The 13445-nt window shown below is 48.2% G+C and overlaps 1 protein-coding gene across 1 annotated transcript in view; it reads right to left on the reverse strand.

Moving 5' to 3' along the window:
* LOC135287568 (AF4/FMR2 family member 1-like) overlaps positions 1-10826 on the reverse strand; it is a 33748-nt gene extending 22922 nt beyond the window's left edge. The window contains exons 1-6 of the mRNA XM_064400858.1: positions 10792-10826; positions 8708-8828; positions 8118-8438; positions 2043-2087; positions 1824-1910; positions 916-960 (exon numbers count right to left, since the gene is read on the reverse strand). Of these exons, the coding sequence (XP_064256928.1) occupies positions 916-960; positions 1824-1910; positions 2043-2087; positions 8118-8438; positions 8708-8828; positions 10792-10826 (654 nt within the window). The remainder of the gene's footprint in view (positions 1-915; positions 961-1823; positions 1911-2042; positions 2088-8117; positions 8439-8707; positions 8829-10791) is intronic.
* Between the last annotated feature and the right edge of the window lie 2619 nt (positions 10827-13445).

A 13445-nucleotide genomic window follows, 5' to 3' on the forward strand; every position in this document is an offset into this window, starting at 1 on the left:
AAGCAACTGCCCAGCAGAGATGAGAACAGAGCCTGGTTACTTACAATGCTCTTGGCTGAGAACTGGGCAATGTTTCTGAAGCTGTGCCAGCCTGCTCTGGAAAGCAGAAATGAAAAGGTTGCATTTATATGCCTCCCTCAGAGCGTATATTACCCTGTGGTCTCTCAGCACCAGATTAGAGAGTCACTTTCTTCTAGGGAGGGCTTTGCCACCAAGATTGTTCATCACTCCAGATGGGAGTTTGCTAACTCAATACTGCTTGTCCTCTGCTGAACTGCTGTCTTGAGCTCAAGGTAATGAATGGTCAGAGTTTCCTAAGCCATTCCTAAATCCATCCCTGTTCAGCAAAGCAGAGGAAATCACCCTGCTTCACCAGTAGGAACACTTGATGGTCTCTGCTACAGAGAACACACAAAATTACCTGACAGCACACAAAGAACTGTGTTTACTTTGCACGTCTACTTACTCTGCTTCTGTGCTGCAGATCCATCAGGTTGGGATTCCTAGAATAAAAGGACAAAGGAGCTTAGCATGGAGTCAAACAGCACATCTACTGACATCAAAACTGTGTTAATGGCACCTTATGGGCATGCGCATTTTTGAATAAATCTTTTGAAAACACTCTAAGAGCTGCCAAAGAGCTGAGCTGAATTTCTGCTCAGCAGAAAGATCTCTTGTCATTTCTCAGAAGGCCTGGCATAAATGGGCTGGGTCACCTTTGTTGCCAATGGAAGTTTGGAAGTCTCTGCTCTTGGAGGCGTCTGGAGATGGGGCAGGAGAGCTGGCAGTGAGCTGCTCATTTCCTGGAAAGAGAGGGAGAGAAGCAGCTCTCAAAATGGATTTTGCCCCCACCCGGTTTGTTAATGTATGTGAAACATTAGCAGACACAGAGATCTTCTATTTAAGAGCACTTACCGTGAAAATTTCTTCAATTGGTGGCACATCAGAGGGCTTCTTTGCCTGAAACAAGAACGAGGGAAACAGCAGGAGTTTGTTTGGGTTTGTTACTAATTGGCAGGAACTCAGCAAACCTTTGCTTACCAACAGCTCCATAAATGTATTGCAGATGTGTAAGAGTAAGAATGAAAAAGGCTGATCTAAAGGAGAGTTAACAACAGAGACCAGGCATGGACAGAGCTGAACCCAGCAATGTCAACTCCTCTTACTCTTCCTGCTCTGAGATGTCTGTCTTCCCTTTGCAATCTGGCAATCAGGGGGCACTGCTCTCATCTCTAAACTACTGCTCCTCCTCCTACTGATCTTTATTACTATTACTAATTTTTGAAATTATTATAATTGTTTTAGTTATTATTATCATTATAACCATCATCATAACTACCATATCCTTATTATCTGTAATGTTTAAATAAAGTATGTTTTTGTAATCTGCTCCCTTTATGAAACTGCACTTTCCCTAAGCTGCTGTTGAAGCAGTTGTTCCTTGCCTGCAAAGGCACAGGCTGCATGTAAGACTTGTGCATAAAGCCTCAGTAGTTTAAAAAAACACTAAAGCAGTTAGAAATAATAATTGCCAATTCTTCTAAGACAGTTCACAAGAGACAAGAATATTTGTCATTTAGACATATAAAATCAGAGTCTTTCTTTTACTGAAGTTAACAAAAAAACAAACCAAAACCACCTGGGTATAATGCAGCCCCACACAAGGTACAGCTTCTGCTTGGTTTCTAACTCTCAACACTGTTTATGGTCAGGGAACTCAGGCAGGTCTCCAGGCAGGCTCCTTCTGCCAAAACTGGACTTCTGCTCAGCAGCAAGATCTCTTGTCATTTATTGGAAGCCCCGTTATAAGTGGGCTGGGTTACCTTTGCCTGCACAGGAAATTTGGAAGTCTCTGTTCTCTCAGGTGACTGAAGGGAGGGCAGAAGAGGGGGCAGGGGGCTGCACATTTCCTGCAAAGAGAGGGAGAGAAGCAGCTCTCAGGACACAGAGGGAGTTTTACCCTTTCCAGAGTCAGAGGGATCCACCTCCCCATGGATCTGTACAGGCTTTCCCATGGAGATCTGCTACTGAAGAGTACCCACCTTCAATATTCCTTCAATGGACTGCACAGCAGTGTGCACCATGGGCTGGAACAAGAAAGAGGGAAGCACTGTCAGTTTGTTTGGGGATTTTCCTCATTGATAGCAAACAAGCATGCACTCAGTCAACATTTCCTGACCAGTAGCTCTAAAAATGTCATGCAAGTCCATTCATCATGAAATGCTAGTAAGGAATAACAGTTTCATCTGAAGGGCACTGAGGAAAAGAGACCAGGCACAGCAAGAGCTGAAACCACCAGTCACCTCCTGCAAGATCATTGTCTGGCTTCCCTGGCAGTCAGGAAACACCCTTTCCATCGCTGACTTTTTATTCATCTTATTAAGAAAGTATGTTTCTGCAGCGTCCTCCCTTTACTGAATATAATTTCCTTTACCTAGTAAAGTAGCAGCTAAGCTCTGCCTGCAAAGGCATAGGCAGCCACTGCAAGTGAAAGAGTTGAGCAAAAAGTTTCATTAGTTAAGAAAAACAGTTAGAAAATATAGTTTTCAATTCCAGAGAAATTCCCAGTTCAGTTCTAGAGAAGGAGTAATATTTGTCATTCACCCAAATAATACGAGACTCATTTTTCTGAAGTAAAAAACAAAACAAAAAAAAACCCCAACCAAACAAACCCCAAAAATCAAACGACCTTCATTGAAATGCAACCCTTGTAAGGTGCAGTTGGTTCTTGGCTTCCAGTTCAGAACACTCTTCCTACTCAGGTAACTTGGGCTGGCTCCAGGCTGGTTCCTCCTGCCAAGATTGAGCTTTTGCTTGGCAAAGCACTTGACCATCATCACTTGGCCTCCTGGAAAGGCATCCTACTACTTCTTACACACAGCACTTGAACACAGAAAAGGGTTCAGGCTTACAGGCACAGGAGCTTTTCTGAAGGACTAAAGCAGAGACCACAAACTTCACACTAAGCCCAGCTCATGGACCAGCTCTGCAAGGTTGCTTTGATTCTGGTGAGCATTTCTGGCACAAGAAAAGCACCCACACATGGAGCTCATGCAAGATAGAGCAGACTACTCATCTGTTTTCAGCCAGCTTCAAGGGAGAAATTATCCTATTTCCTGAGAATAGCAGTGACTTTAAGTTGTCCTCAAATTCTGCTTCTTGCCTCCAGACTTTGTAAACTGCAGAGGAACACAGCTTGAATTGCCCTTTTTATTGTTTGGTTGGGATTGTTTTGACTCTCCTTTTTCAACACACTCCAAGGAAGATGTCACATTCCTGTTCCTTTCTGCACACTGACACTCCCTAATTCTTGGCCCTGCCATGAAGCCTCTGACACATCCCAGTCTGTCAGTGCAGGCAATACCAGGCTCCCGCTGGGGCTGAGGGGCTCCTAAAGACACGAACAAGGAGGTTGGCTTTACAAACAGCTTTGTTCATGTGCTGGGAGAAGAGGTGAAACCTGGCACTGGAGCACAAGAGATACATCTGAGCTTCATTGATGCACAATTTTCAAGGCTTCTCACAGCTCCTTTGGAAAAATGCCTTCAAGAGACTGGGGTGACGTAGGAAGCGAACGTTCTGCTTTGGGCAAGAGGAGAAAGAGCTGTTCAGTGTCTCTGTGAAGGCAAAGTGAGTCCCTGCATGGTTATCCCCTGTGGATTAAGTCACTCTGCACTGCATTCTGCTTGTCTGTTCCAGCTGGAAGCCTCAAGGTTTCAGTGCTGCCAGGAAAAGAAGCCATCAAGAAGGAATTCCCAGCTGCAGGTGACATGTGCCTTAGACACTGAATGCACCAAACTCCTGGCCTGGAGGAAATGGCTTTCTGAAGGGATGTCCAGGGATTTGCCAGGAAAAATCCTATTTGGCGTGTGGCTGTTCACTATAACTGAGGCCAAAGACTTTAATTCCAGTGGATTTCAAAGCAGGAGGAGGGAAGAACAGCAGAGTTTCTTCTGCTCTAGACCTCTTCACTGTCAGGTTCCCTGCAGGGCACGAGTCTCCCCACAGCTCTTGTTTCACCCAAAACAGCAGGGAGGGGTGACCTTTCATCCCAAGGCCCCCTTGATCAGCCTTGCCAAGATCCTTTCTCTGGCTGAATCTTTCTCCTGCATGCAGCACAGCTCACGGGATATTATCTGAGAGCCAAGGAGCCCAGCCCTGTTGCCCAATCACCTCTCCCATATTGAACACCCAGCACACAGGCCATAGATGCAGGGCTGCAGCCTCACTGTATCTTCCTCCTCCTCCCTCTCCAGGCTTCAGCACTGCAGGGCTGTACGATCAAAGACAGGTTCATCTTTCCGAGAAAGTCGAAGGAAGGAAATATGATATCAACAGAACTGAAACAAGCAGAAAATGAAAGATGGGACTTTTCCCTTACAGAGCCATTGTCCAAAACAACCATGAAGAGAAACCAGTGACTCAGGGGCCACAGTCAGTGATCCCTACTGCAGAGGAGGATCATTCAGCATATTCACTCCAAGTTTCATCTCTCAGATCCTAAATGGACTCTTCCTGGAATGAAAACTCCAGAAGGGCTAGACAATGATGCCAAAGGACAAGTGGGAACACTGCCTGGTTTAGCACCCGAAGTCCAGGAAGGGTTTATAAAGGAGAAAATCTAGAAAGGAAGCAGAGGGCAAGAAATGTCTGATGCTGCTGCAGAGGTCTCAAGGGGACACCTGAAGAGTGACAGTATTTAAGGCCTCCTGTCCTGACTGCCCGCAGACAGCAGAGAGGGTGAGGCAAGGGGCTGTGGGAGCAGCCTCTACATTTGATTTGCATTCACCTCAGGTGCTGGTGCTCTTGGAAGTGCAGACACTGAGGAGCTGTGGCACTCCCTGGTGCTCCCTGACTCCGAGCTGCTGGGCTGTGCTGCTGCCACCCTCTTGTGCTGGGACTGGAGAGCTCTGCAAGGCCACCAGGAGACAAAATTAGGAAGCAGCAGTGAGGAAGGTTACTTACTTATTCCATTGACATGGCAGCATTCAAAACTAAAACTGAACTCTGTGTTTGGCCACTCAGAGCAGAGGGATGAAGGCCAGAGGAATACATTGCCATGCCAAAAATAAAGCATATATGAAAAACCACTCTGGGAATAATAAAACCTCCAACACCCACCCAGCCAGACAAGAATGTAAACAGATTTCACTGCTACATTATGAAGCTGCATTCAGCCAACTCAAGTTGATAAAAACTACCAAAACGGCCCAGTGCCTTTCTGAAAGCCCCAACCCCCAAAAGAAACACTTCCAATAGAGGGTAACAAATTTCAGGATGGATTCTTGGTCAATACAAAACCAGAGGATCTACAGACACACTGGGGGTGAGGAGGAGAATAGAATGGAGCACCAGGGGAAATACAAGTCTGGTTCATAGGCCAACTCCAGCATGCCTGGATTGTTCATTTCTAATGGCACCCTTCCTGAAACCCTCACAAGAATGAAACCAATTAACAACAGCAGCTCTGAGCAGCATCAAACCAAAGGCTGCAGCTTCAAGGGAAACCAGGAAGCCCTTCCCTCTCCCCCTCAAATGAAAAGTGGTTTGTTTGTTCTAGAGGGTAGTATGGGGACACAACTGTACCTTGGAGGAGCCAGTGAAGAAGATGGCTTTTCCACAACCTGTTTTGGTCACAAAAACAGAGAGGAGAGGAGGAGGCAAGGTTAGCTGAGGGAACTCAGCACAGTGCAACAAGTGGGGATGATTTCAAGGCATGTCTGTGTGCCTGGCGTAGGCACCACCTAAAAGCCACTTGGTCAGCAGCACTCTCAGCACTCCCACTTCTGGCTAACACTCTCAGATAATGCTTGTGCTGACAATCAAGATAAAATGGGCTTTGTGCTTCCACACAAATGACATGCTTCAAGTGTTCCAGAAAAACATCACATTGCAGATCACAACTGAAACACAAGTAGGAGTCCCTGAACCATTTTCCATTCCTCTGCCTCCTCTGGCTCAAACGTGTTACAGCTCTACCCATACAGAGCCTACTGAAAACAATGGAAAAGAGGCAAGAGAAGTTTGCTGCCACATTGGCCCACTCAGAAACACTCTGAGGCACAACGGCATCTGGTTCTCAGGAAGGCATGGGGCTGGATGCCCTTTGTTTCCCAAATGGAAATTTGGAAGCCCAGACATGAGGCAGCAGGTCCAGAGCCTTTGGACAAGGGGAGCTCAGGAAAGGCAACCCCCAGCTTGAGGGAGGAGCAGCTCTGGCTGCCTGGCATGAGTTGTCAGTCTGGTCCTTGAACTGCTCTAGGCAGCGTTACGCTCACAGACTGAGAGGAAGGCTGATCTTACAACTCCAGCTTTTATCCCTACTTCTCCTCAGCCCAGCCCAAAACACACTTTCAGGGAGGGCAACGTCTACTGAGTCAGCAGGAGCTGAACAATGTATTTTTTCCCCAACCACTTCTTTCATGTATGCAAAACATGAGCAAATACAGAGATCTATTATGGAAGAGACCAAACTTCAACGTTTTTGCAGTGGATGGCACATCAATGGGCTTCTTTTTCTGAAACAAGAATGAGGGAGGCAGGAGGAGTTTGTTTGGCTTTTTTACTAATTGACCTGGACACAGCAGCATTTGGTTACCAACAATTCTAGAAATGGCATGCAATTCCGTTCATAATCCAGTGCTACTAAGGATCAAAAGGCCCATCTGAAGGGGAATTGAGAATGGAGGCCAAGCGGAAAAGCAGCTGAAATTCCCAAAGTCATCTCTTCTCCAACTGAGAAAAAAAGGAAATCTCTTTGGAACCTGGCAGGCTGGAAATATTCTTTCCATTCATAAACTACTGCTGCTGCTACTACTACTACTACTACTACTACTACTACTACTACTACTACTACTGCTACTACTACTACTACTACTACTACTACTACTGCTGCTGCTGCGGCTATTTATCATTACTGTGATTATGATGATGTAAGTATGTCTGTGCAGTTTTCTCCCTTTATGGAATTCTACTATTATACTATCAAGCAACAAACTTTGTCTTCAAAGGCACAGGCTGCCTCAGCATTTAAAAAGTTCTGCAAGAAGCTTCCTTAGTTAAAAGAAAAACAGCCAGAAATAATAGATCCCAATTCTTCTAAGCCATTTCTAGAGAAAGGGGAATATTTCTTATTCACCCAAACAAAAGGAGACTCCTTATTCTTCTGAAGGCAACAGCAGTCTGGACAAGACACTGACTTCTGATGTTTCTGGAATGATGCCCCACAGTTTATGCAAGTTCTGGCTGACTTTAGGCATCCACTTGTTGCCCCTGCAGGATTTGCAAATCCCCGACTACCACTTCTCACTCTTCCCTTGCTTGGCAAAGTGATGGATTTAGCAGCCAAATTTGGAGCAGTGGAGGTTCTCCAGGGGTGCTCAGAGACACACTATGGAGAGAAGTTGGCTTTGAGCTACTCCAAAGAGCTGAGTCCATGTCCAGCTGATGGCAGAAGCTGGCAGGGACTCCAGCCCTCCCTCAGAAACACTTTGTCTGAGAGAAAAACACTCCTTCCCCTCCCTCACTGCACTCTCCAAGGAAGATGCAGCATCCCTGCTCCTTTCTTCACACTCCCTCAACTGGGCTTGCAAGCAGCAAGGAAAAACACCGCCCATTGCTGGGAGCCTCAGGGCTGATTGCAGCACTCTGCACTTTCAAGGGCTGGAGATCCACACTGCTGCTTCATCTTTTTGGCATGAAGCATGGCTCCTGCAGAAGGCAAGGCCCTGCAGTGCTCTGCTTCTCTCAGCTGCCTCCCGTTTTCCACATGATGTTGCCTCCAGTCCTTTGCAGCTGATCAACAGCTTTTTCCAGGAAAAGCTGGCTGCAGTCTCCAGCTCTTCCATCTCATTCCAAAGCCAAACACAATTTGAAAACCATCTCCATGGCCATCCTACACCAACTGCTGTGCTTCAGCACTGTGGGCTCCTACATTCCATAGGGCACAGCAACATCCCAGTGCTGATGGATCAGCCTGGCAAAACCCCAAATTGCACCTGGCAACCAAGTGCCTTTGACCTCTGGGGAGGCTGAGCCACAAACCAGGCAGGGCCTGTGTGCTGCTCCCGTGGCCTTGAGGGACTGCAACAACAGAGGACCCCAACAATGGAACTCACCTTGACAGGCTCAGGAAGGATTTCGGGTTGTGGAGCTTTGGTTTCTGACCTCCCATTTGAGAGACCTTCACTGCTGACACCGTAGCTCTGTTCAGGCTTAGGTCTGGTGCTCAGTGATTCTGGTGAGGATTCTCTCCATATGTCCTCACATGGATTTGTCTTACTGGAGGCTGGCCTGTGACTGGAGGCCTGGGAGTTGGATTGGGGCTTTTTTGGGATCCATCTGGGATTCAGAGGGGACTCATTGCTCAGGAGCACCTTGGAGTCCACATCGCCCAGCAAGTTCTTGATGCGCCTTGAGAGCTCATCTTCTTTATCTGTCTGCAGCACAAGAACAGAGAGGGGGAAATGTCAGAAACAGCCCAAGCAAGAGATCCAGCTCAGCAAGAGACATTGCTCAGCATCTTCATGGAATCACCATGCATCCCCACAAGGGCAGTTAGGCAAGCTCAGTGCAGCAGATGGGAAGATGTCGTGTTTGCAGGAATCAGGCTCTAGGCTGCTACAGCCCATGCAGAAGGCACAGCTCTCCTCTCCCACCCCAAGCCTCCTTCCTTCTCTCCTTCCAGCCTGCACTCCTCTCCCATTACCTTGTAGGGCTTGGAAAAGAGGGGAGTCTTCTCCAAGAATGGATCTTTCTCCTCTGGAGCCACCTGCCTCCTCCGCCTCTCTTGCTCCAGAATACGGAGCAAGTCTCTGTTGTTCTTCCACCTTTCACACAGAGACACAGAAAAGAGACTTAACACTCCAGGCCCTGTTTATACTCCCTGCAGAAACGGGGCCTTTCCCACAAGGGCACATGGCCAGCAGCAAAGCAATGTTGAAATCCTCAGCATGCTGACAGTGGACAGATCAGTTCTGTCCACTGTGTGCTGTGCCCCAGAGCCATGAGACACACAGGGGACAGCACAATCCTTCTCAGGGAATGCTACTCCTGATCCCAGCCTCCAAGAAGGCTGGGAAGGGAAAGACTCTCCCCCCATTTCCTTGTGAAAGGCAGAACCAGTCACTGGGCTGATCAGCACATGAGCTGGCAAATCCACTTGCAATGATTAATGGGAGAAAGCGCCAGTCTTGTTCTCCTTCAGACCTCTCACCCCAGTCTCCCCCTTTGCGAGTCAAACAGAATCTTCTGTTCTGAAGGTGTTTCAACTCTCAAGGCATGAACTTTGCCCACTTTATTAACAACCTTGGAAATTCATTCTGGACTTCAAACATACATTTGGAAAGCTGCTTCCCTAGGAAATCATGGAGCTGCATTTAAAGCCATCCTATCAGCGTAATTAGAAAGGAGTTCTCAGGAATTCAGAAAACACCAGGTCAAATCCCCCTGTTCCTTCTCAGCCACATATGTATGTACTCAATCACGGCTGAGAAAACACAAGAAAACAACAATAAAGTGTCCCAGCATGGAAAGCCAGATCCTTTAAACTGTCCCTGGCCTTTGAAAGACTACTGCAAAATGGGGCAAACTCTGGCTCTGATATTTATGGACATCGGGGAAGGAAAAGCATGCAGGCACAGCGGATGCAGGTATCTCTATCTACTCTACTGCAAAGTCTTTGTACATACAATTCATAAAGTCTTCTTTGCAAATGAAATTCCCTAGTGTCCCGGGTTGCAAGGGGGGAGCTTTGTCTGCTCCAGCAGTGACATTTACTCCAATACCACACCAATATTCAGCTCCTGAAAGTTTAATCATTCCTAGAGCCGAGGCACAGCTGCCTCATCTCATCCTGAGGGGCTGCCACTTACAATCAACAGGTTTTTGCACTGGATGGCATTCCTAATTCAGAGTCTATGAGTCTGCTGTCTACTGAAATGCCCAAACTTTTTAGATAAGCCTGTAGATCTCCCAGTCTCCCCAGCCCTGGAGACACCTTTGCTGCCCATGTCTGGCCTGCCCTTGAAGGTGTTTGTCCAGATGCTCTTCAAACCCTTTGCAAACCTGAGCTCTGCACCCACTCAGAACCCTGCACATTTCCCTTAAGGTCAGGGAACACTGGAAGCTTTGGGAACTGCACCTCCAGGCTTTGCACCAACACGCCCAGCACCTGGGAGCCTTGGTGCAGGGAGACTGCACAGTCCCAAGCCCTCCATCTCCAGGGCGAAAACAGCTCAGCACTGCAGATTTACAAATAGTCCTGTACTTGCTGCAGCTGCTCCTCACTTGATGTGTCACCAGGAAAACCCCAACAACCTGACTGCTCAAAGAAGCAGATGAAACTGAATGCCTGCCATGAAACATCACCTCAGTCCTCATCATCTTCAAATATCTTTTGACACAAGAAGTAAAAATTCACACAATTCGCCCCCATCCCAAAAAAACGCAACTCGTGCTTTGCTACAGACTGAAACAGGAAAATACTCCTAGGCCAAAAGCATCCTCAACTGCAGAGGGGAGTGCCCTGGCTCCAGCAATAAGAGATTGGCTTCAGAAATTTCAGCAGAGAATCTGTCCTGACCCAGGATCTCATCCAGGCCTGGGTCTGTAAAAGAAGCTCTTAAAATACCAATGTGCTCTGAAGCCACTCTCACTGGCAGGCAATCCTTACTTCATTTCTCCCACTCTGGAATGCTGATTCTTGCATAGCAGGGGGAATTCTTTTTCTAAACCATCACAACATTCAGCACAGCACCCGGGAAGCCAAGATTACATCAAATTAATTCCTACCTGTTGTCTCTCTTCTGCTTGTCTGTTGGTTCCATTAGGAAGCCTCAGTTGGAGTCAGCTTCTCTGGAAGAGAACAAACAGATATTCACCATCTGCACAAGTTCATGCCTAAAGGGGAGGTCAAGATCTCCAGGGACTTGCTGCACTCAGAGCCTGGAGTGCCCGACTGGGACTCATTCCAGTGCTCCTAAACAGAAACCAACCAAACACAAGGATGAGAATGGGAGAACCAAGAGATCCATTTTCCCCTTCCCCCAGCAGGGATGCTGCATTTCAAGTGAGCACTGAACTCCAGATTTGGCCAAGAGCATAACAAACCAGGCCACTGCTACAGGCTCCAGGAAATTTAGTTCCATGTTCAGAACAAAAGTGCCCTAAGAACCCTGCCTGTAGACAATTAAATGGGCCCCACATGAATGGCAGCATTTGTGGAAAGAGAAAAGAAAGAAATGGAGGGTAAAAAAAAGCCATAAAAAGACAGTTCTAGATGAAAAGATAACAATATTCCCTCAACAGATGCAAGAGGGAATCTTGCAATGCAGGATCTCAAAAAGCCACAAAAAGGACTGAAAACATTTACATTTCAATTGGTGATATTCACTTGCAACACTGCAAACTCTGGAGGGAGCAGAATCATTTCTCTCTGGGGAGGAGGCTACAGGAGCATCCTGTGATGGCTTCTGAACCACCCCACTGGCACAACTGGTGTGAAAGAGACACTTGTCCAACCTATCCTTGAATGATTCAAATATTCTGGTGGCCACTGTTCTTATAGACACATGATTACAAATATAGATACAAACAAGGCCACTGTCATTATAATGGCCTTGAGTCTTCAAACTGGAAAAATTATCAGTCAACAGCTTTGGTTTCACTTTGGCATGTGGCTGTTTCCACATGGGCTTTGCAGCCTCCCTCTGGAGTCCCGGCTGTGACCGTTTAACTGCAAGAGCGGCCCCTGGCAGCTGCTCCCACTCCCAACGGGGCAATCCCAGGCCCCAGCTGGAGCACCTGCTGCAGGCAGTGCCCAGGAAAAGCCCAGAGTTCCCCCTGGCACCCATCTGCTGCCTCTGCCCTCAAGCCTCTCCCTCTCCGTGCTGGCACCTTTTGGCAGCACGTGGGGCAGAAGCCAGGGGCCTTTGGGCTTCCCCTGTCACCCTCCTTTCCCAGGGATTGCCTGGCTCTCCTGCTCTTCAGAGACACTTAGCATTCAAGCTGAATCTGCAGCAGCAAGCCCTCCTGCAACCTTGCCCTCTGCACTTGCAAGGCATTTGTCCCGCTGCAAGCTGGAGGAGAATAATGCTAAATATTTGCATCCAGAAGGCCTTGAAGGCCATTTGGCTGGTCAGTGACTCTTTCCCAGCAAAGTGCTGTCAGCTGGCAGAGGCAGGAGCAAGAGCCTGGCTTTGAAGCTGTTCCTGCTGGTGCTCAGCGCTGCAATGCAGCAGAGACAGCCGCGGCTGCTGTGTTCGCCCCCTGGCAGCAGAGCGCAGAATTACCTGGCACAAGCCTGCGGGCTTGCGGGCGAGGAATGTCTCCGAGCGGCAGGAAAGGCGCTGGAACAGGCTTTCAGGCCGAGCAGCGCTCCCCGAGTGGAGCTGCGCTCGCTCCGCGCTGCTGCAGCCCGCGGGCGCTGCCCACAGGCGGCTCTGCCCTTGGCAGGGCCCGGGTGCCGGCGGAACGTGCCCGGCCCGGCCGGGCGGTGTCCCGGTGCCACGGGGGCTCAGCGGGCACGGAACCCTGCTGCAGCCTGCCCGCAGCCCCGGCTGCACTGCGGGAACCCAGGCCTGCCAGGCAGCAGCACACGGGCTCTCCCCACGGCGGGGCCAGCAGGGCCCTGTGCCACCGAGCCCCCGGGCCCTGCCGGCACCGAGGGAGCCCTCAGGGACCTGAGGTGACAAAGGCTCTCCTCACAGACAGGACACCTATTGCCAGCCTCTGTCCCACCTAACCCAATGGCTCCATGTGACCTTCTGCACTCTGTGGAAATAAAAGCACAGCTTTCCTTTCACTTCACATTTCTTCTGTTTTTATTACAAAATTGTCTACTTCATCCTCTTTAAATGTACAGTTTGGTTTTAAAGGACATAAAATCCCATGTTCATTTTTCCATGCTTAATGCTGGTGTTCAAGAGAAAATTTAGGGGTATTTCCCTCTGGCCTTGCAGCACTTGAATAAAAGGTCTCCTTGGTGTGCAAAGGAGGCTTCTAGCTGTTGCATTTCTGTGGGCAGAGGAGTGTCCTGAGGAGCTCTGGCCACTTGGCTCTTGTGAGGAGGCTCCCTTGGCTCGCTGTGCTGCTGTGAGGAATTGCTGCTGATGGACCGCTCCTGCTTCTTGCCCTGCTCCTATCCATCCCCACAGGCAATTTCCCTGAGACTCTCTCATGGCACTGTGGTCTCTTCTCTGGCTGCAATCTAGGCAGTTCTTTTTTTTTTTTCCTTCATAACTATTTTATCCCAGATGCATTACTGCCATCCATCATTGATGGCCTCCATGACTGTGAGGGGAGGGAATATCTCGGTGTTATTTTTAAAGGAACTATTTCATTTCTACTCAAGAAAAGGAAAGTGACAAATGCTATAAAGCAATCACATAAAGCCAAGTTTTAAAATTATGGAAAGCAGTATGTAAATAAATTAGGTTTATTGCTTT

This window comes from Passer domesticus, chromosome 30, assembly GCF_036417665.1.
Source record: "Passer domesticus isolate bPasDom1 chromosome 30, bPasDom1.hap1, whole genome shotgun sequence".
NCBI classification, from domain to species: domain Eukaryota; kingdom Metazoa; phylum Chordata; class Aves; order Passeriformes; family Passeridae; genus Passer; species Passer domesticus.